The following is a 24,789-nucleotide window of genomic DNA, read 5'->3' as shown; positions in this document are numbered from 1 at the left end:
AGAAAAATGATTGAGGTATGATTGAAACTGAACCAAACAGGAAGAGGTTTATGTATATAAAAATCGTTGCCGATGTGACGAATGCGCTAATTTCTAAATTTTTCTAAATAAAGTAACAAAACTGTCAAAACTGCCAATCAAAGAGTACGGATGTAGGATTTCAGTCTCCGAGTCCTGAGTCTCCGAGTCCCCCACCTAGGTATGAGGCATCACTTACTCATAATACGTTCATTCATACATGGCATAAAAGGTTACAAAGGTTAATATATAGAATATGCAATACATGACTCAATATAGAGTACTAGGGATATCGTTGCAGACACAGAATCGCCAGATATGGCACTTGTTTATAAACTTTCAATTTGGATATTATTAAGCCCGTATTATTCACCTGGTTTATAACATCATTTAGGAATACTACGCAGTGCTACAAGAGTCACAGAGTTCATTCTGTTAGTTAACATTACCACCATTCAGTGCGCAGTACCTAGGTATACATAAGTGACCAATATGTAATACTAGCAATTCAAGGTCATAGCATGGCTATCTGTTTACATATAGAAATAATTATTTTAAAAAACGTACATATTGTATTGCATGACGATTATTTTACAAAATTAAGTAGCTGCTTTATGGTAAACAGTACATGTTCACGAGTGGCTGTAATGCTGTATTATAATAGTTCTCCGGAAAAATTTTTATCAACCAACTTCATTAATAGAACCGACATTCAGGACGTCATACTCATATCCCGTAATGATTGCTTGAAATAAAAAAAATTGCATATTTTCATCTGCATATAGGCTTTTTCCCTGTATGTTGCTGATAATGCCAAAACGAATTTTAAACTTATTTAAAAATAAATTATACACATTTTAATTTCACGACAGTTAACCTTTAACCTTTGGAATGTGTCGCTTCTTATGTCTCACATTAATCAAATTCTTAAAACCATTGCCTTTAAATATAGTTTGTTTTTCTTATTGATAACTTTGCAACTCGGTTATTTAAATGACCAGCTGACCCACCCCGTGTAATTTTTCGCAGGGGGGGGGGGTGTCTTGTCCAAACTTTGTGATAGCGATAAGGATATTTTCTTTATTCGGCCGAGCTCTATACTTTAACAATTTGTTGCATGTACTCTTATAAATTTATGTATTTTTTTTTCCAGTTCTAAGAAGATATCTGAAGCCGATCGAATTCTTCACTCGCATCTTTTATAAATTCTCTTGATCAGGTGTACACCAAGCTCATAATTTATTTTTCAAAAAATCATTCTTCCTAGATAAGAAAGTTTGTTATCCAGAGATGATACATTCAATAGGCCTACCTAATATTTTTTTCGGTGACGTCACTGTTTCCATATATGGTCATGTCAGAATTCCACAAACTTGTAGACTTTACACTTGTCGATGTGTAACATGTCAGCCGTGCTATTAAGAAAACGGAAATATCAATGCAGAGACTACAGAGGAAAAGTGTGTATTATAGTGGCAAGTAACATGTAAATAACAAACAGCATTTTACAGCAGCAATATTGTGCATCTGTAGGAAAAATTAGATTGAAGGCCTGCGGGGTCAACTCTAAAGTGTTTATGCCTGAGTTTTAAAGGTTATACGATCAAAATTACACTCATTCATACTCAGGCTAACACACCAACACGACTGCATATTCGGATTAACAAGTTTACAGGTCTGGATTTTTGAACACGCTTACCCTCCATAAAATCAACGCGAAGGCATTATGCGTAAGGTGTTAGAGGCCAAATTCGATCAACTGATTGAATTCAGAGACAAGATCCTCTGCAGCTGGGTCATCCACTTTACTCATGGAAGCCGCTTTTGACGACTACTGGGGATCCGGGCTCGACAAAAAAGGCACAATGTACACAGAGATGAAGGCATGGCCAGGCAAAAACATCATGGGTCAAATTCTTACCGACATTGGCCGATCACGACGTCCGAACGCAACGCAGAGGAAACACTTGGTAAGAAACCAGAAGATCAGATCCTAATTATTAATAAATTTCATAATCGCAAGTGTAACTGTACGTGTTAAGTCAAAAATGCACACATGTAATTAATCAATGGATTTTTTAAAACATTTTGTCACTTACTTGTAGAGGGCTTAACTCCTTAGAAAAAAGAACAAAATTATACACATGGTTAAATGACATTGATGCTGATTTAATATTATTACAGGAAACACATTTTATCGAAAAACATGAATTTAAGTATAATGCAAGGTGGTTTGGAAACTCGATACACAATTTTTCTGATTCGCCATTTAACAGAGGCATCTCGTGTTTAAGAAAAATATTGAATTAGAAAATCTTGATACAAATAAATCAAATGATGGAAGGATACTTTTTTAAACTATATTTTAGAAGACAAAACTTTTTCAATAATAAATATTTACGTCCCAAATAATCAAAATGATCGATAAACGTGTTTTGAAAAAATAAATTCATGGATTCGAAAATTCTCTATAAATAGTGAAAATATCTATATAGCCGGATATTTTAATTGCAACCTAGAAAAAATTATTGACGATCAAAGTATAAAGACGTTTAAAAAATACTAACAGGTAACAGTTTAATATTGATGCATGGTCTACCCTGAGACCACGGATATAGGATACACCTGGTGTGATAGGGAAACGTACCCAAAAGCCGCATTTACTATGTTCTTGTCTTAGATTCCTATGCATATTAAGTAAAAAACATTGTACTCCGAGAGATACCTGGTACGCACTCTGGGGGAACGAGAATGTCTAACCAAAAATGTATTAAAGTAACTTTTGATATCAATTCTAACCAAAGAGGACCCGGATATTGGAAATTGACCACCTCCCTTCTAAAAGAAAATCAGTTTGTAAATGGGATGAAACAACTTATACGGAATTTTGATACAAGTAGCAATGCTCACGCAGACTGGGATACTCTAAACAGCAAAATTAAAGAATACTCAATAAATCAAAGTAAAATGATAAATAAATCCTTTAAAATTAAGATTAAGGAAATTGAAAATAAACTGAGTGAAATAGATGGGTCAAACACAAATTCAATAAATATAAACAAAAACGGCAATTAGAAAAGGAACTTAGATCTTATCGATAAGAAAACAAAAGGTGCTCTAATTTATACGTTCACGCGCAAAGTGGATCGTTGAAGGAGAAATTAACTCTAAAGACTTCTTATTTTCTAAAGCTAGAGGCAGCACATTAGAATAACTGTTCCGGTATCGATGTTTATGATAAATAGACGATAGATGTGAGAGGAATAAATGGTCACAACTCGTGATGAGTTTTCCATCTTTTTATTTCATAACCGGAAACTAAAACTACTAAATACGGAACCAACATGGTCGAACATTATCGATCCGGAATTCTGGTCAGACTATCATATTACAGATATGGTACATCCCCGCCGTGTGAAAAAAAAATTGGAGAATTTTTTGAAACAACATCAAAGACCAGAATTCCAAAATCAAGAAATGACATAAATGATAAAGATCAAGTGAATCTCAACAATAGGTGAAATATGGACATCCGATGAAAGTACATTGTTACAAAAAAAAATAATTCCATTGTTAGTAATACTAGTATTCCATGGTAGTCAACCTGAAGAAATGGACATTCTATAGTAATGAAATCAGAAGTGAATAAAATGTACGAAACATGTATACACCATTCATTGGGCCCATCAAACACTCTCACATTTACACAACATGATATTCAAATCAGAGTACATTAAGAAGAAAACTAATCTGCAAATGCCAAGTAAACAATGTAGATACAATTAAGTAAATGCAATTGTGTAACACACTGACATTTTGAAAGCTAGAATTCATGGAAAAAGTAAACATTGCACATTGGTGATTTTCTGAAAAAGCATAAGTTTCAGCAATAGCAAAGTACTATACTTACAGTGCTATAGTATAAAAATGAAAAATGGTTTTGAATATGTATCAAAATGAAAAGACACAAGTTGAAAATACAATGTATAATCTCAAGATAAAACAGTCTATGTTCTACATGCACATTATAGGGCAATGTGCTCAAAAATACATGTAAAAAAATAGTTAAGCAAGTAATGGTGGGGGATGCATGTTAACACGCTGTCGTGCCTTTGCATCCAAGTCATTTTTAGAAACCCAAAACGAGTTATGGGAGGGTTCTCCACGCAAAGTGACCTTATACTGTGCATCATCACCAACTAGTCTTTGACCAATAACTCGTTTGATCTTAAACTGACTTGAAGAGTCCGAGGAAACAATGTCACCAGCTGTATGGTCTGAATTCCTGAAACGTAATGGTTTGCGAATAGAACCCTTTGGTCTCGAGATAGGTGTGGGTAGCGACGCACTATCCTGGGATAATCCTGCCTCTTTTGAGACAACTTTGGTTGGTAGGTGCCTATCCTGGGATGGTCCTGTCGCTTGTGTAAACTCTAAGGTGGATTGGGGTGGTTCTGGAATTGGTGTCTCAATTCGAGTAACAACTTTATCCATGAAATATGGCATAGGTGAAGGTTCACGAACAAAAGCCATTTTTAGCCTGTCCATATGTACAGTATCCTTGCGGCAAATATTGGTGGTTGGGTCCTTGAGAGTGACCATATGTGGGCTAGGTATGCTGTGTACAACAAAAGGTCCTTCAAACTTGTGTTGTAGTTTCTGTCCTTGTCCTTTTGGGTCCATTGATAAAGTACATAGTCACCTACTTGTAAATTCAGTGGAAATGCTTTTGAGTTGTATCGCGAGACCACTTGGTCTTGAGCCATATGGATGTTTCCAAGCACCTGCTCGCGCATTACCGTCAACTTTTCACTGCAATTCTGAACATAGCGGTGTAAGTCTAAAGGAACATGCTGAAGGTCAGGCTCAAAATGTCCGAATCAAAGCAGTAGACACCGTCACTGCATCTTTAGATGCTAAGGGTTCAGCATACATATATTTACTGAAGATATCCACAGCTGTAAAAATGTATTTCGAACCATTGCTGGAGATAGGGAGTGGTCCATAAATGTCAACTTGCCATACATCAAACGGCTTAGTAGGTGTTTGAAATGCTGTAATGCCCGATTTGGTGGGTATTTTAGTCTGTTTTCGTTTTTGGCATTCCAAACATGACCGGATGTAATCTGCTACTTTTTGGCCCATCTTTTTGAAGAAGTAGTGCTCCCTTAACCTGTCCAGAGTGTCCTGAATTCCCGAATGTCCCGAAAGTGGTGAGTCATGATACAGGTTAATGATGGTCTTGATCATGACATCTGGGAGAACTATCTGAAAATGTGTCATAGTCAGTGTTCGTTTAGCTTTAGCATGTCGTGACTTCAACAGAACACCATCAATTAATAAGTAATCACTTGATTCCAACATAAACTTTCGACTCTGTTTTTGAGAGGCTGGTAGAGTTCCATGTTGAATGTATTGTATGAGGGGAGACAACTCCTCATCAGCAGCCTGTAATGCACTGAGATCATTCACAGTGTATTGAGTCTTCTTAAACAACTCCAGAGACTTTAACTGTGAAGGTAAGTCTTGGTCAACAGAATTATCACTGCTGTTTGTATGTAAAACATTAGCCGAGTTATGTGAATCGCTGCAGGATACATCTTTGCTTGCTGTATCGTCACTGTACAATTCACAAATGTTAGAATTATCAACATGTGTCACTGTACTGTCAATATCAGTTGTGCACATAAATTTATCATCTTTGTGGGAATTATCAGTCTCTATCTGTGTCTATAGAGTATTTCACATTACAGTCACTATCTGTATAAACACTATATTTCACGCGAGAAGTATGCAAATCTATTTCAGTGTCGGCATCATATGGATCACTGTAACTGTTGGTTTGCGAATTGTTACGCACACGTTTACAACGGCCTTTTGTGAAGACTCTTTGGGGTTTGAACTGTTGTTGGTCAGTCGGTGAAGTCCCAGGATGAACAGCTGGTAGTTGAACAATTGTAGCTCTGTTAGCCTTTACGTCAGTCTTGTTTTGTAGGAAATCGCAAAACTGAATTCCTTTTCCCTGTGTGCTGTTTCCAACGTTGTCCTGCACATATGGAAAAAATGCATCATCCTCTTCAGGACTGGAATGAAGGATGTTGTGTTCATCCTCATGAGTAATCCTAGATAAAGCATCTGCGACACTCATTTCTCTTGCACATTTGTACTTTATCTCAAAAGTAAATTGCTGCATTAGTGTCAACCATCGGTCGTATAACGCGCCTTTCAGTGGATTGTTGTAGAGAGGGGCCAGAGCCTTGTGATTACACTCAACATAAAATCTGTGTCCTCGTAAGTACTGTGCGCAATCCATAATACTAGTCACCATGCCAAGCAGTTCAAGTTTTGTTGGTCCATAAGATTTTTGCCACCGGGAGAGGCCCTTTGATCCAAATCTGATCACACGAACTTGCGAATTCATTTCATGGGAATCCTCTGGTGGTAGAATTTGGTATAGCATGTATCCAATACCATGGGAGGAAGTATCCACAGACAGAACGAAAGGCAAGTCAAACCGTGGGAAAGCCAAAACAGATGACTGGAGGAGTTTGTGTTTTAGGGTTTCCACTGATTGAGTATGCTTCGGCATCCACCGGAAAGTAACATCTTTATGCAAAAGTTCATGTAGGGGTTTAACAATAGCACTGAAATTTGGTATGAATTTACGAAACCAATTTAGGAGTCCCAAGAATCGTTGAAGTTCTTTTGCACTCTTTGGAATGGGGTAATCCTGAACAGCATCTCTTGATATCAAGTGTCCCAAAAATACACATTCTCTACGAGCAAAAACACACTTCTTAGGTCCTAACTTCAGTCCGGCTTAACGAAATCTTTGGAATACTGTGGTAAGGTCTTTAAGATGCTGTTCAAAAGTGGATGAGAAAATAAGACAGTCATCTAAGTAGCACAACACAGAGATATATGAGAGTCTATGGAATATCCTATCCATGAGCAACTGTAGGGTGCCTGTGGATGTGCGAAGACCCATTGGAAGTCGATTGAATTGGTAAGTTCCAAAACATGTATTGAAAGCGGCAAGCTTACTGGAAGCTGTGGCAATAGGAAGCTGAAAAAATCCCTGAGACAAGTCTATGAATGTAATGTAATTTGGAGGGTTGTCAGCAAATGATTCCGTCAACTCCTGTAGGTCGGCTATAGGATACTGAAATTCCTTTGTTTGAGAATAAAGGTAACGGAAGTCAACACAGAATCTGTACAGCGACAAGCTAGCTTCCCTAGAACCAGGTGTGAACTCCTGCTCATTTTTATTGCGCTTACGTACTAAAACTACAGGACTAGTGATAGGTAGGTCCTCTTTCTCTGAAACAGGAGAGATGATACCTTGTTTTAACAGTTCATCTAATTGATGTGGTAACACTTCTTTCTTGTCAGGGGTCAGACGAAAAGGACGTTGCAATTTGGGAACAAAATTGTCTTTTAGATGAATATTGTGTTCAACTAAAGTAGTTTTCCCAAGTTGAGGGGATAATTTTGTAACAAAAACATCATGATTTTCAAACAAACAACTTTTCAAAGACTTCACCTGAACTGAGGATATCATTGTCAAATTGAAATTCATCAAACAATTTCTCAGAATCATCAATTTTACATACACCATTCACATCTTGCATGCTTGCATGATTACAAACATTGGGATCAAAATTATGAACAGGAGAAATGCAAAATGTGCTATCTAAAGGTGTAAATGTAGAAATTTTGGTACCTTTAGGAATAACAATAGTAGTGTCTGTAGCATTTAGCAATTTCACAGGAATAGTGTTCTCAACAGAAACAACACCAATACATTTGCATGACACTACCTTTGACGTTGCTAGATTATGGTGTTTACACAAGCCATGGACACCTGGATATAAACAAGGTCCAGAAATAGAACCAAACACAACAGTCTCGGATTCTGGGGACAAAACAATTGCAGTCTTGTTGATAACTTTATAGTTTCTGTGGTAAATAATATCTGAACATTTACTAGGCTCAGAAAAGCTGAGTGAAATACCAGACTGGGCCAAAAAAATGGGTTCCCAGAATTACAGGCTGAGATGTTTGCTCTAGTACATGAAAAACAACATGCATGTGTTTGTGAAGCCGAGGCACGTACAACTTCACCCTAGTAGTGCCAAGCATGGTAATCAAAGAACCATTAGCTAACTCTAGTTTGTCAAATGATAATGGTCGCAAAGCAGATTTAACTGATTTTGGCAAATGACTGTACAACGAAAAAGACATCAAATTTGTAGTGCTTCCTGAGTCTAACAAAGCTGCAACTTTAAAGTCATTAAAGTGTAAAAACAAATACAGCAAATAACCAACAGGTTCACTATCAGACAATAAATTTTGATTACATGAATCATCTAAATCATATGCATTTGATTGACAAGTCATATAATGTTTGTTTTCGAGGGGAACACATAAATGAGTGCCCTGACATGGACGAGTCGGCTGTCCGCATAAACTCCCAAGATGGCGGGCGTCATTCCTGGGACTGCTTAGTTTTTTCGCTGGGTGCACTTCACTGCGCTGTGTCCAAACTGTTTACAGAGCTGGCACTTCACGTCCGGAGCGTATCGACCCTCTGCATTCCAGTTGCATGACGAATGATCATGACCTCTGCCACGACACTTGGAGCACGTCAGTCCAGAGACGGATTCTGTATGTTGATGCTGCGATCTTGGCCGGAATCCTCCTCGTGGGATGTGGCGGTCCTGGGTGCGAGAGTTAAGCTGACGAAGGTCGTCTACTTGAGTAGAGAGCAACTCAATCTTCCTAACGAGGTTGTCAATGGAGGGCTATGTGGCAGCAGCAGCCATAGGTATGGTAGTACAAATCTCTGGGGCAGCAGAGGAACTCTGGAGGGTCAGATTTCCTGTAACCACTTGCGGCGCCAGACAGGGCGGATTCAAAAGCCTGGGTCAAATCGATGGGTCGGCCTGCCCGAACGAAAAACGCCAGCTGGTCTGGGAGGCCCGCGATGAAACGGTGCATGATGTCTCTGTCAGCAACCTCCAATCCCGTTCCCAGATCGACCACTGTTGCATAAAAGTCTTCAATGCGTTGATTTGGTTGCAATCTTAATGAGTGGAACTTCTCAACGTCAATGTGGAAACAACGGTTGTTGTTATACTGTGCCAGGAAAGCTGCACGCAAATTATTCAAGTTATACTTTACTGTGTCGGCCAGTCGTTGGTACCAGGACAAAGCCGGTCCTCGTAGATGTAGGTGAAAAGCAGCACACTTACGGTCTGTCGATGTTACTTTAATGCCGTGAAGTATCAGGTAGCTATCCAATTCATCGAGGAACTTATGGGGGTCTTCGTGTACATGGCCGGAAAATCTCGTAATATGAATTTTCTGTGAATCCATCATAGACGGCCTTGTTGAAATAACGGGTGTAAATTAACAGTTAATGATTCTCCACCAAGTTCCGGTATCGATGTTTATGATAAATAGACGATAGATGTGAGAGGAATAAATGGTCACAACTCGTGATGAGTTTTCCATCTTTTTATTTCATAACCGGAAACTAAAACTAAAACTACTAAATACGGTACCAACATGGTCGAACATTATCGATCCGGAATTCTGGTCAGACTATCATATTACAGATATGGTACATAACAACAATATCAAAACCATCAGAAAAGGACAAGAATTCATAACTTAAAGTACTGACATTTTAGGGGAACTGTGTAATACAGAACTCTATCAGTCTATAGGCATTCATGAAAATAAAATCAAGTCCTATCTCGATAAAGTACATTTTGGAAATATTTTAAAAGAAGAAAAACAATCTTTGGAACAATTCCCTACAATAAACAAGTTTAGCTTTTTAAAAAAGCTTACCGTCTTTAGAGCAAACCATAAACACCAAATAGCTATCAAAGACAGTTTATTCTTTTTTATATGAATGTCACCTTCCTCTCAATAGCATGGCTAATGGAACATTTTTATGTCATAATGTGTCTTTTAAGCCTGCGTGTCTAAAATTGAGAAATGCGTACCCGAGCTTCTAAGTTGAGATCGACTAAAGTAGGGTAAAAGAGATCTTAGGAAGGGTCGTAGACTTGTATTATTTTGATGAAATCAAGGTTATACCTCTGCATTCAGCATCTTGTTTAACTGATATTAGTTTTACCTATCTAAGGTGCAAATATCTTTACCGATATTAGCCATACCGCATCATTTTTTTAAATCACATTTTTTGTAAGAATATATGAACGAACAATATTAGAAGAAAAACAAATAATTTTAATAGATTTGATAGAATATTACTTTTAACTAGTTGGACCTGAAAATCTAAGACTGAGAATCATTCATATCAATTTGTATAGCTTTTTCGTTTTCTCACTTTTTAAGATTTGAAATCTACGAAATTTGTTAAGTCGTACGTGAAAAAGATCATCAGAAAATTATCTCCCTTGTGCGGAACAGCATTTCAACCAATGATGTAAATGTAAATTTTCACATCATGTATTTTCTACCAATCACAAAGGAGAGGAAGTGCAGAGCCCGGAGACTGAAAATTATTTCAACTCTTTATACCGTCTTCCAAGGAAGACGGTAATTAATGTGATAGAGCAGTTACAATGTTACATGTAAAGTTAAATAAGTCACCTGGACTTGATCAAACTTTTTGGCCAGAACTTAGAACTCGGTTTTATAATTGTCTACTCCAAACCTTTAATGATAAAAATATGAATTCTTCACAAAAGCTGTCCTTAATCGCGCTTATATTTAAAAAGGGGGACAAAACAATCTTGCAAATTATCGACCTATAAGTCTCACAAACACGGATTATAAAATAATCGCTATTGTTTTAGCAAATAGACTTCAAAAAGTAATAGACCGTGTTCATCAATCTGCTTATATCAAAGGGAGATACATCGGGATAAATGTTCGAACCATACATGATATATTTGATTATTGCGAAGATGAAAATTATAATGGAATTCCTCTTTTCCTTGATTTTAAAAAAAGCATTTGATTCTGTTGAATGGAATTTTATTTTTGAAACTCTCAAAAGATTTAACTTTGGTGATAACTACCTCAGCTGGATATTCATACTCTATAACGAACCAAAATTTAGATTAAAAAATAACGGATGGATTACAAAAACATGCTCCATGAATAGAGGCATTATGCATTGATGTCCTGTCTCTGCTCTAGTATATCTTTTTATAACTGAAATACTATCTTTATACATTATGAAAAACAAATTTATGCTGGTTTCAAAACCCAATATATGACAAAAGAAATAAAATTGATTCAACTTGCAGAAGACGCTACATTACCGCTTAGAGACAAACAATCACTAAAGGCTGCGTTAAAATGTATAAATAGTTTTAATACGATTTCTGGCATGTCGTTAAATATAGATAAAACATAATGTTTGTTTATTGGCGATTTGAAAGGAACAGAAAACACAATACATGGAATTAAGATCAACTTTGATTGTACAAAAGTACTAGGTACATTCATTGGACAAAACAAAGAAAAGTGTAGTGAAGTTTTTGGGTTTTAGGGTTCAAAATTGATTATTTATGTTATTACAGACAAAGGCAGTTGAAAATGTAAATATTTCAGTATATATGCCTAAATTTAATGCAGCTAAGCTCTAACCTCAACAGATAAGGAGTGTCCTGGACGGTTATGTTATATTTTTGAGGTGTTTTTCCGATCGCTGCCGGAGAGGTCCAACAATGTTCGATTGGAGCGGTGGTGATCGGGTAGGACTCTTTTGATCTTATAGTGAATAAAAATTATTACATTTAAAATCTTCTCATCCACTTCTAGTCATTAAGCTGACAACCTAATATTAATTTTGTGAATATTCCTCTATACAAAGAGCATATATCAGGCAATTTAGTGCATAGTAAAGTTGAGCAGGAAGATCTCTATCGACACTGCGAATTAATGACCACATATTATGCATTTATCTTCTCTAATTCTAGACACTCCACAGACAAGGTGCATAGCCAGAATAAACAATGAACCGTTATCAAAATTGTGAAATTTACCCAAGGATCAGGGATACTGGTCAAATAAGTAGGCTCTGTGGTTACAAAGTGACCTTAGATAAACTAAAAAATAATCGCCTTTTCTACATAGCACTGGAATTTACGGAACATAAAGCGATCAAAGTAACTGCATTGTTAGAGTAAAGAACATGCATCATCTAGATTAGTGAGATTGGTAAAGGTACTTTGGTTAAAATGGCTGTACCTCAGGTGACCACTAGTAGACGAAAAGTTGTGTGTATTTAATAGTCTCATAAATGATTGCTAAAGTACAAAATAAGTCATTCTGTAGAAGGAAAAATCTAATACCACCTTGAATTAAGAAAATAAATCGACAAACACTTTCTTTTTAGTCCCGCATTGTCAATGCTTGTTACAGCTGTCAAATTACACAAGTCATGTGATAATTTTTTTGCAGTCATTATGACGTAATTTTAAATTACGTGGGGTTCATTATTTATGAACAGCAATAGAGGAAGATGTCGACGTCCGTTCTCATTTTTATTTTCGTACCATCTGTTGTGTTTGCCTTACCCTCTTGGACTGCCCCACCACAAATTCAACAAGGTAAGGTTATTATTTTTTATTTAAGTTTTCCCTAATTAATCATCAACAGTATTGTCTTCTCTAAATTTTTACAATTTTCACCATCTCTACCTAAAATCATTGTTGTCTTTTAAGAGACTCGAATAATTTGTACATAGCGATCGGGCCGGTTTTAAAATGTCTGTGCAATATTATTACATCACGCTTCTGTCCTAATATACATGTACAATATGTAGTTGGTTCGACTGAACTTGTGCTAAGTTTTTTTTATATTAAAGTTTAAAGTATATTAGATTGTGGTATGCAGTGGATTTTCCGCAATTTGAGTTTACTTTAATTTATTTAAGCTTAGGCAGAATAAGACAATGATATATTAATAACAGACAAGGACTGGAAAGCTGCATATTTGATTAGTGGACGATTTAAAAATAAGGCCGAAAAGGTAAATGTACGAATAAATACACAACACTAGTAGGCTAATTGTTCTTGAACAAATAGAGGTCTTTCCAACTTAATATTTTTTAATGAATTGCTAGATTGCTCAATAAGGTATACAAACAATTCTTCTACCTATGATACGTGTTGTACTATAAAATGGGAAAACCACAAAGCCATACAATGATAAATGATTTTTATAGAGATTTTTATTTTTTATTTTCAAGCTATTTCTTAAAGAATTCCATGTTGTATATATCGTTAATATTTATTGAATTACTTTTCTGAATTTTTTCAACTATGAACAAAACTGAGCCAATTGAATATTCTTTACACAATCATATAAACAGTATAGCTAACAATAGAAGAGAATGTTCTACAGGCTAGCTGTCTTTGTACAAAATGAATGGGTTGACTGTAAAAACAAGTTCCACTTGTGTAACCACAGGACTTGATGTGATACCTGGCTGACCCAACTAAATATCTTATTGCGCAATCCAGCAAGATATTTCTAAACATTTCATAAATACATGTGGAATTGATTCTACATCTTCTTTGCAAAAAGAGCAACACTCATCAGTGCTTACATTAATTTTTTAAGATAGTATTTTGTAGCGAACCATAGTTATGTGTGCAAGTGTATGAAAGGGTATGTGAGTGCCCCAAAAAATTACTTTGTTTCTTTGATTTCTTGTAATAATTTTGAAAATGACAATAAAATTTGAAAAAACAATTCTTTCTAAACAAGATTTTTCCAGCAATTTGCAACAAAAAGCTAGTAAATGTATGGATCATTGATTATCCGAATAATACGTCATAATTAAACGCCGACGCTCATTAATCCACGATATATGTCATATGTGTTGTGAATGAAGTCATGACTGCAACATGATGTACAACTGCAGATGTTGCAGCAATCCCTTTGGGTAATAATCAATGCTATTGAAAAATGAAATGTACAACTTCATCATTAAGTTCACACATTGTTACCTGACAGTCATAGTCTCTAGACCATTAGCTTCATCGGTTTTCTGGGCAAAAATTTCAAAGTTCAAAATTTACCATTCTTACTAACATTTTTAAGGCCCCGCTCTGCGGGCGCCCTATAGTGATCAGTCTGTCCGTCCGTCTTTTCGTCCAACTGTGCGTCCGAGATCGCTTGTCCGCAGCATATCTTCTCTCCCCTTGGCCCAGTCGGACTCAAACTTTACCAACAGTGCCTTTAGGTAAAGGGTGTGCAGTGACCTTGAACCACGTTTCTAGGTCTAAGGTTAAGGTCATAGCAGAATGAAATATAAACATCTTGTCCGGGAAATAATCTCCTCTACCCTTGGTCCAATCTTGCTCATACTTCTCTAACGGAGTGTCTATGGTTAAAGGGTGCGCAGTCACTCTGAATAAAGTTTGTAGGTCAAGGGCAGGGTCATATCGGACCACCAAAATTTCTCTTTCTCAGAGCATATATATTTTCCACTTAGCCCAAGTTGGCTCATAAACAGAGCTTTGGAGTAAAGGATGTGTTGTGACCTTAAACCAATTTTCATTATAAAAATTGAAGGTCATAGGAGAATTATATGAAAAATCCTTGTCCGGAGCATATCTTTTTTCCCTTAATCTGGCTCATACATCATCCACATACATTTAGTGCCTGTGATCAAAGGATATGCAGCGACCTTGAATGATGTCGGTAGGTCATGCATCAAGCTCATATCGGACCACACAAAAATATCTTTTAACGGCATATATATATATATATATATATATATATATATATGTGTGTGTGTGTGTGTGTGTGTGTGTGTGTGTGTGTGTGTTGCAGGCTGGCCGACAGGCTTCAAAACATCTCCAGAATTGATAAAGGAAAACACCAAAAGTAACGTTTTCACAATTTATATAACACGAAATTTGAGAACAAATTCATGGGCTGATAGTTGTCAGGACAGTGGTACACCAAACTTCACAGGTCACTCCATTCCTGTACACTAACACTACTCGGTATTCGCTATTCGGGACCTGCGTACACAGAATATACACATTAAGTTACACATACACATAAAGTTCCATACAAGTAATGACCCACATGACCCGCCGTACATAACAGTGAGACAACGTGGTACATGTGGCAGCGCTGCATTACATTTACTTGCATTTCACGATACATAATAATAAACCAAATTACTTTACCCGTAACTTAAAATACTGTAACGACATTTACTTGCCAATTACACTGTAGGGTCACTAAACACGACATACACATTTACTACTCAAATTACGGCAGCCCTATGAATATACTATACTCACGACAATAGATAACTAAAGAAATACTGAACTATATAACGAACATAACAAACGAATAACTTACGAAAGGGACATTCAAACAATACAAATTACAAATAAAACACATTGAAACAACATAGTTATCCCAGGACTATTTAATAAACAAATAGAAAGAGAATTGAATAAGTAAATTGGTTTACTCACTTTAGAAGCCGTGTCTGTATCATAAAATTAGACAATTGAACTACAGAAACTGATATCAGGAAGAACGTGCTGGTGATTTTACCCGGTCCAAAGAGGCCCTAAAACCTAAACTCAGATGGATAATAAACCCCCTTGCTTCCAATTATGAAAAATGCTAAAGGCCTCGAAGCTCGCCTGAACCTGAAAAATAACATCAAATTTTTCCACGAAATTTTTGCACATTTTCTGTAATAACTTTCGATGTTTAAAAATATTCTCAAAACATGAAACGCAAATTTGTTTTACTTTGCACGGGCTTTCATTTGATATCAAGAAAAAGGGGCTGGCCCCTCAAATTCGGGGCAAAGGGGGCTTTAAAGTCTTCTTACAATAACTCTTTACTGAACAATAATTTAAGCTTAGGCAGAATAAGACAATGAAATATCAATAACAGACAAGGACTGAAAAGCTGCATATTTGATTAATGGACGATTTAAAAATAAGGCCGACAAAGTAAACGCACGAATAAATACACAACATAATTGGCAGAAGCAGTCAATATAAAAATAATACATGGGACGCAATGCACATAATCCATATTAACTTGCTCAAACCGTTAGGAAAATGGTAACCAAGTAAACTAAAACGCAAGGCGGACAGGCCCTACTTGTTGAGAAAAAGTGTTGGGATAAAGCCCTGTCAACACAAAACGACAAAAAGATGATTAAAGTCATGTGCAACGCAGTGAATTTGCAAGAGGTCCACAGGCCTTGACGGTCGACCGAGCACCATAGCCCTTAGATGGACTTATAGAGTCCCCTGTTCACAGTTTAAGCTTCATTTTGAAGTATAAACCCTAACCTCTGACTCCCTGCTGTTATTATTTGATATTTTCAAAAACATTAATTCATAAGAATGAGGTGGGTTTGGGTTTGAGAGTTGGGGTAATCTCGGATTATCTATACTTTAGCTCTAAGGGGAGAAGCACGCAAAATACATACAGCCTATTTCTTCAAGTCTACAACTGTACAATGCACATTTCCTAAAATAGATGACATATTTAATTCAATATGGCCAATGATAATCTACCATCTAATCTACAAGATGAGGTTAAATTGTAACGTATGACTCACAACAATCACGCAGAGTAAAAAATGTTTAATTTGTGACCATATTTATCTTTCCTCCCCCCTTAAAAACCTCTACTTCCATCACATGGCCTTGGTAGTGAATTTTACGATTTAACATCAAGACATTATGCTTTTATCAATGCATGATTTAATCTCCCACCACTATGATAGTAAAGAAAATATTTTTAGATCAATACAATTTGACTGTGGCCAACGCCTTAGGGTTTGAATACTTAACCCAAGGACAATGAATTTCACAATTTTGGTAGAGAACTTCATGGGCATCATAACCAGGCATTTAGTTGAAATCATAATCATGCATTTGGTTTTCTTCAAATATAAATTCGAAAAAAAATTCTGAGATTTTATAACGTTTTACCATATACCCATATTGGTCCCATCCAAGGGCCTGACCCCCTGTAATAGGGTAATGAGTTTCACAATCTAACGAGAGGGCCTCACAAACAATGTATTCAGTTATTTAGGTCACCTGAGTAAACTAAGGTGACCTATTGCTTACGAAGTTTTCGTGAATGTTGCAGAATAACCTCCTCGGTCTCGAAATGCTGTTTGAAATATAAAAGCCTCGGCGTTACCTGCAACATTTACGAAAACAAGAACTTTATTTCTATTCTACTAATAACCCATTATTTCTACAGATCGTTTTTCCTATAGAGAGACGATCTAGGTCATTTTGACGGCTGTTCCGTGTAACCCCAACGGTTTTGTTGGTAATGTTATAATGTGTACGATCAAAGGAATCACATGCAGACGACAGACTTTTTCTTAGGATTTTAATACTCTTCACTTATTTATAAAATATCTTTGAATCACATTCTTAATATTTTAAGGGCAATTGAATACGATAATTACTACTACACGTTACATATTTTATGTAAAAAACACGCAGTGAAGATCTGTTATAAATAAAGATTTGAGGCAAAACACATTGTTTTGACTGGAACTAACACGTGAAATTGACATGGTTTTAAAACTTTTTACGGTTTGAAGTTGTAATTCCATGATCAGAGCGAGACAAATAGGTATTTCTGATCTGATAATTTACTGATGACGTTCGTGGTATATTGGAGAATAATGTCTGCGGCATCTCTTTGATCTCGGCAATAACTGTAGTAGAATATTCGTTTTTGTCCGTCGTCGTGCGTTAACAATTTTACAGTTTTAACTTCTTCTTAAGAACTACAAGTCCAATTGTTACCATTTTTGATGTGAGGCATCTCTATGGTAAGAGGAATCTAAATTGTGAAATTCATGGCTCTACCACCCCCGGGCACCACAGGTGGGGCCAAATATGCAAAAAATCCAATTTTTTAAAAAATCTTCTCCTCTTCTTCCACACATGTGAGAAAAAGACTAGTTGCATGGTTATGATGTCCATGAAGCCCTCTACCAAAATTGTGAAATTCATGACCCCTGGGTCAGGGGTTCTGGCTCTGGGGTGGGCCCAATATGGCCATATACATGTGGTAAAAATGCATTGAATCTTAAAAAAATCTTTTTCTCTACTCCCATGTATATTTGTTAAAAATTAAAACATGATTATGATGTCCATGAAGCCTTCTACCACAATTGTGAAATTCATGACCCTTCTGTCAGGGGTTTAGGCACTAGGAAGGGGCCAATATGGCCATATAGTTAAAATGTATTAGATCTTAGAAAATCTTCTTCTCTACACCCATATACATTTGTTAAAAACTAATTGCATGATTATGATGTCCATGAAACCTACTACCAAAATTGTGAAATTCATGACCCTGTGTCAGGGGTTCAGGCTCTAGGGTGGGGCCAATAGGCCATGTAGTAAAAATGTATTGAATCTTTAAAAATCTTCTTCTTTACTCCCACACTATTACTTATTAGGTTTGTTACTGACTGTTTAAAGAAATTTGTGGGGTCGGTAAAGTCCATAGAAGGCGAGGCGGAGCCGAGCCTTCTATGGACTTTACCGACCCCACAAATTTCTTTAAACAGTCAGTAACAAACCTAATAAGTGTTTTGTTTTGTCGAGGACCTAAAGTTCGATAAGTAAACAAACGTTTGTGTAGAAAATCAGTTCAAATAACGTTACGTCCGCCATGTTGCGCTATAAATTTTGACGCTTGCCTTTTAAAGAAATTTGTAAGGCAGCCACGTGACGCGTTTCATCCAATGACGTCGCGACATTCTAGTCCGAGGCAAAACAAATGTGGACAAAAGACTGAATACATGGTTATGATGCCCACTAACTCTTCTACCAAAATTGTGAAAATCATGGCCCTTGGGTCAGGGGTTCAGGACGGGGGGGGGGGGATATAGTGTTAATGCATATAATGTTTAAAAATCTTCTTCTCTATTCCCACACATCTGTATGAAAAACTAAATTCTCAATTATGTTTACCAGGAAGTCCTCTACTAAAATTTTAAATTTCATGTCCCCTGGAATATGGGTTTGACTCTAGGGCAGGGCCAAAATGGATGTATAGGTGTTATTGCATATAGTGTTTAAAAATTATCTTCTTTACTCCCACACACCTGAAAGAAATTTTGTAGACCAGATCTTTAAGTTTTTCACCAAAATTATAAGTTTCATAGTTCTTTTTTATAGAGTTCAGGCAGGGAAGTGGTCGCCATTACAAATTTTTAATTTTTCTACTCCAGAATGAAACCTAATTAATTAAATGCATATATGAGACTCTCCGACAAGTTATATGCTACTCAGGTGACCGTTAAGGCCAATTGGCCTCTTGTCTTAAATATACATGGGAGTACTGACGAAGATTTATAAGGTTTTATAAGTATAGGGAGTTTTAGTTTCCTGTGCAGTTACTTTGGCAAATCGGAAGTGAAACACAGCTCAACGAAAATTACTACCGCGGACAAGACTTAGTACTTAAAAATAACATAAATTCGAACCAATGTATCCAAAAGCATTGTTTTTCATTGAAACTTATTTATAAATACCTTGAAACAGTCCGATTTTAAATGGTATGAACATTTAGATATTTTTGTGGTCGTATATGCTTGGAAACAATCATTTAGAAATACTTCGATTACTACATGTAGCTGGGGTAAATGCTGCTATTATTATACATATCATATAGGTTAATGACGTTAACTTTATCCCTAAATACTACACAGCATGATGCATGTTGGGTTTTCCCGTCTATACATGAGCTCGGAATTCTTTTTGGAAAAGCCTGATAATTCATATTAGAAAAATATACGCAATTTTTCATATACAGGTAAGGAACTTCTTGCCAAACAAAATAACAAACCGTTGATTTAAGTATAGAAATAATCAATAAAATCAATTCCAGTCATTACTTTGATTACTAAAGGCTACACTGGTCCCATCTAGGGTCTGTACCCCTTACCCCAGTGCATGGTCATTAATTTCACAATTTTGGTAGAGGGCTTCATGAAAATCATAATGTTTACCATTCATTTAGTTTTCTCCCCACGCTAAAGATACTTGAATATAAAAATCTGACCTTTTGCGTTTATGTTTGGCCCACCAAAGAGGCCCCGCGGGTGGTAAAGCCACGAGTTACTAAATTTTGATTCCTCTTACCATAGAAGTGCTTCACATTAAAAAATAGTAACAGACGAACACCAATTGCAATAAGTCACCTAATAATTCAGGTGACCAAAATCTTAAAAAAAAACCTTCATAATTAAATCAGGTCCAACCCCAGCACGAGGTGTTAAGCAGCACGATAAATTCCCGGAGAAGTTACACTGTATACATGAATAGGGATGTAGGGGTGTTTTCTGAATGGAGTTTCCGAAATATGTATCTCATCCTCTTCATTATTATCCCCTCGCGCAACTTGTTGCGAAGGGGATATGGTATCGCTGCTGTGCATGTGTGTGTGTGTTTAGCTTGGAAGCAAGTTTAAAGAAAACCCTTGCACGGATATTAATCAAACTTCGTACACTTAATCGGCATAGTAAAGGGCAAACCCTATTAATTTTCAAGTCAATTAGTTGAGTACTTTTTAATATATCGTTAAAATAACACAGTTTTAAACAAATTTTAAGTGCGACTTGACTAACTACTTCCGCTTTTCTGTGAAACCAAAGTGAAAGTAAGCAGTTCAAATCAACAACTTGATATTTTTTTGGATTTAGATCTAGTACAGGTAAATAAAGAAAAAGTAGTTTTTGTAGTAATGGAGGGTTAGTAGAATGTTGTCTCCTCATTTACATAACTGTATATTCCTAAATAATGCATCCCACACACAATAACTCATGTCGCCAGGGGATGCTCCGCTTAGCGGTGCCCTTATTTGGATATATATTTTGATAAATTTCAGGTTATATATTATATTTATACATTCTTATAATAATGGTTAGTTTTGTAATCGAAAACTTAGCGGAAGTAAATTTCGTTTTATACCTTAACTAAGAAAATATTAAAGCAGTGTTTTGGTTTTTTTAGAGAACCCATTTACAGACCAATTGGTTTTTGGGCGTCAACAACCGTCTCGTTCGCTAGATAGTATTGCATCGCCCAGGAATGCACTTCTAATGATATCTACTGAAGAACGCCAAGATCTGTGTCAAATTTGTCAAAGTTTTACGTCGGAAAAACCCTTAGAATGTAAAACTTACTGTGCAAAGATTCTAAAATGCAAAACGTCAGCTACTAAATCAGGTTGGAAAGGTTTATGCATTATCCGGAGGAATACACTTTTCAAATTCACATACATGTAACAGTTGCTTTATAAGTTTTTTTCTTATTCAGGTTCCTACTCCGACTCTAGGGAACAATCTACAGCAACTAGAGAAGCTGACTCTAGGGAACAATCTACAGCAATTGGAGATGCAGTTGGAGATCCTCTATGTGCCTTTTGCGAGGAATACAAAGAAAAAAAAGATGTAGAAGAATGCAAGACAAAATTCTGCTCTGAATAAAAGAATGTAACTAATCTGCACAAATTGTATAAAACACAACATCAATCTATCCATAAATGGATATTCAGAAATCTAAACTTTCAAAAAAAAAAACAAAAAACAAAACTGTTTTTCTATCTATGAATGATAATATTATAATATTTGAAGAATCTTGTCTTTAAATAAAGGCTTTTGAAAGTGTTCCCTTAATTTTACTTTCTCGTCCAAAATGATTGGTTGTCATTTTTCGCAACTGAACTCCTTAATTATGCCCCCCCCCTTTCAAAGTAGGAAGTGCATATTGCTTTGCTGTGGTCCGTTTGTCTGTCTGTCGGTCAGTCCACCAATAGTTCTGTTCATTATCGTCGCAGAGGTTGTACGTATTGAGATGATATTTGGTATACAGATTTATTATATATATATATATATGAAAAAAAGCACAACACCGAAATAAACTCATAGGACCCTATGAGATTTTGCTTGAAATGTATCAATTTTGCACATTTTTTTTAAACTTCTGCCCTAGGGATTTCTTTTTCTGTTATACATATTAAAGTAATTGCTAAAAGGCATCAAATGGTCAAATAAAAAAACCTCCTACCTTCTGGTTTGTTCCAGGGGTCCTATCAAAGTTGTTTTTTGTAAGCCCAATTTCCCAGTTTGTCAGATAATGGCTATTTTTTATTTGACAAAGACAAAATGGTGATCTGTATGGTATAATTTAAACATTCAGACATATTTAAGTAATAAATACATATTAAGGGTCATTAATATGAAATACATGGTTACTGTTTTGAAATATATGAACTAAGCTATATTTAGGCGAGTTAAAAAAAACGTGACAGAGGGCTAGGCTTGCTGAATCCTCTTCACGTTTTCGACCCGAGCCCAAATATAGCTTATACTTCGAGAAATTTTTGTTTATTCCACAATATAATATCAATTTTACGCATCAAACAAGCTATTTTCAACAAATTTCGCTGAATATCCATACCTGTTAACCTTTCAAAGCTGCTATGTGGGAGAATCTCCCCCTTACCAACTTGGCTAAGGGGGAGATTTTGCGTAAACGACGTTTTTTTTTTACGTGAAATGCAAATATATATTGAAAATAATGTTGGATACCTTACTTTACCATTGTAATTAATGCATTTGCAATCATTTTGAATTTTATTATTTCTATGACTACCAGTGTGCAATTACAACTTGTGTTGCTGTACATGTCCAGAAAACTATTATTTTGTTTGCATCGTACAATACAAGAAGTCAATAGGGCCATTTTTTATATTAAGTCTTCTCATTGTTCAGTATTGAACCATCACTGCATGCTGACACCTAGGGTAATATATAAACACAGAAAATTTATTTTGCCTATTTTGAATTTGCAGTGAAACCCAGTTAGGAAAATACCAGAAAATAATATACATTAATACATTAAAATAATTTTTTGCCTTATGTATAGGATGGATTTTTAATTCACAAAACAACATGTTTATCTCCAGTATCATTTAAAAAATGATCTCTGTTGTAATATCTATAGCATCCCTGTAATTCATAGTACCGGTACTATAAACTTTAAAAACTCTCGTGAAATGCTTTTACACTTTTTCCTCGAGCTTCACTTTATCGGTAGCTTGTATAAACACTCAGTGTTCCAAACTCACTTTGATTTTTACCGACCGTGCTGGCCAGACAGAATTAGTCACGACTCACTGCACGTGGCTTGGGTGCTTTACCTGTGCACCTGTTAAGTGACACCACTGGCTGTTATTGTTTTCTTTGGTGTTACAGAGTAAAATCAAGATGTTTTAAGCTTTCACTTATTTTTTTAATAAGGCCTATGCATAACTAAATACGTAACTGATTTAAGTCAAAACCGGAAGTAATCGTAAAAAGTAAACTGGGCTATAACACGTCATACTATGATTACGGTAGACAGTACTTGGATGGATTTTGATATATTCAAGCTACACAGCAGATGTTTGAGCTGAAAATCAGAAAAAACCCGCAGTGGTTGTTGAAATTTGCATGTAAAGATTCAGAATTGGAGAGGGGGGGGGGGTTATGGGGAAGACAAATACGATTGCGGGAGAAATTTGTCTCCCGCGCGGGAGATAGGTTGGATGCGGGAGATCTTAGATTTTTAGACCGTTTTGCGGGAGTCTCCCGCACAATGCGGGAGGGTTAACAGGTATGAATATCTGCAGTTGAAAATATCATGCCATGGCGTCAACAAAGCAAAAAGATGACGTCACTATACAAATGAAACGCTGTGCGAAAGCGTGCGTACTCGTTCTGTACTCGGCCTCGTTAAATCATCAGGAGTTTGACAACATGTTGCTAAGTTACAAAAATACACATACATACGAATACATATTTCTTATTGTGACGTCATAAAACGCTAGCATTATGTAGCCGAATTGATTATGACGTCATAATATATATAAATATTATATATATATATGTGTGTGTGTGTGAAGTTTGATTTAGGGTACGATCAAGCAATTTTCGACAGTTATGCCCCCTGGGCTTATTAAGATTACGCTTATTTGCAGTTTCCGTTCATTTTCTTCGCAGAGGTTGAGATGAAAGGACTGTGTGCGATATCATGCATTTTTCGCCCCCAAAATTAAAGTTTTAAAAGAGATTTAAAAATATAGTGGAAGATTGTTGAAATCATATTGAAAAGAAGTGTGTAAAAGATTATCACCACAGGGACGTCATAATGTAGAAATAACGTAATGAAGATTGGCCTTTTTTGATATTAAATTGATGTTTTGTAGCAAAATATTGGTGTTTTCCGATTGTTTTTCGACTCAGAAACATCGAGCGCAGGCTTTCTCACGTACCATTTTCTAGTATGATGTGTATACTTGTGTGAACAAAACCATATGTGAAAATCGCACTTGAGCAGATCGGCGCTCTATTCTTCCAAATGCAAAATATAAAGAAAAAATGGCAATATTTTCATTTGTTTGCAAAATTGCGGGAATAAGGACATTTAGGTGACGTCATAGATAAACAGCGAATGAGAAATGATGACTAAAACCAATATTAAAGTGATAGGCATCCTCTGTCATATGATTTATAAAAATTTTATTCGTAAACAATATTATTTAAAAATTGGGGGCAAGTATTTGACTTTACTAAATATAGGCCTTTAATTAACAGATTTATCATGATAATATCTTAGGTAAAGTTTGATTTTGGGTACAATCTTTCAATTTTTGACAGCGTTATGCCCCTCGGACTTAAAATAATTCCATATATTT

At 36.0% G+C, this 24,789-nt stretch overlaps 1 protein-coding gene across 3 annotated transcripts; it reads left to right on the top strand.

The window, feature by feature from the left end:
- The first annotated feature begins 1,864 nt into the window (after positions 1 to 1,864).
- On the top strand, positions 1,865 to 21,633 carry LOC128157925 (uncharacterized). Of its 3 annotated transcripts, XM_052820598.1 has the most exons (4): positions 1,865 to 1,988; positions 12,518 to 12,617; positions 21,063 to 21,278; positions 21,369 to 21,633. In XM_052820598.1, exons 2-4 carry the CDS (start codon positions 12,530 to 12,532, stop codon positions 21,536 to 21,538), a joined length of 474 nt encoding a protein of 157 aa, XP_052676558.1. In that variant the 5' UTR covers positions 1,865 to 1,988; positions 12,518 to 12,529; the 3' UTR covers positions 21,539 to 21,633. The 3 variants fall into 3 exon arrangements, 2 of the variants coding, with proteins under 2 accessions (XP_052676558.1, XP_052676557.1); XM_052820597.1 differs by lacking the exon at positions 1,865 to 1,988 and having other exon boundaries at positions 12,449 to 12,617; XR_008239884.1 differs by lacking the exons at positions 1,865 to 1,988; positions 21,063 to 21,278 and having other exon boundaries at positions 12,449 to 12,617.
- The last annotated feature ends 3,156 nt before the right edge of the window (positions 21,634 to 24,789 follow it).

This window comes from Crassostrea angulata, chromosome 8 (genome assembly GCF_025612915.1).
Source record: "Crassostrea angulata isolate pt1a10 chromosome 8, ASM2561291v2, whole genome shotgun sequence".
Lineage (NCBI taxonomy): Eukaryota > Metazoa > Mollusca > Bivalvia > Ostreida > Ostreidae > Magallana > Magallana angulata.
This window is presented reverse-complemented; position numbering and strand designations above follow the sequence as displayed.

What these genes read in the sequence shown, in the direction of transcription:
- LOC128157925 (XM_052820598.1), top strand. Translation starts at nt 12,530, where the DNA reads ATGTCGACGTCCGTTCTCATTTTTATTTTCGTACCATCTGTTGTGTTT. An exon ending in CCCACCACAAATTCAACAAG is followed by an intron (nt 12,618 to 21,062) that starts GTAAGGTTATTA and finishes TGGTTTTTTTAG; the next exon opens with AGAACCCATTTACAGACCAA. An exon ending in AACGTCAGCTACTAAATCAG is followed by an intron (nt 21,279 to 21,368) that starts GTTGGAAAGGTT and finishes TTTCTTATTCAG; the next exon opens with GTTCCTACTCCGACTCTAGG.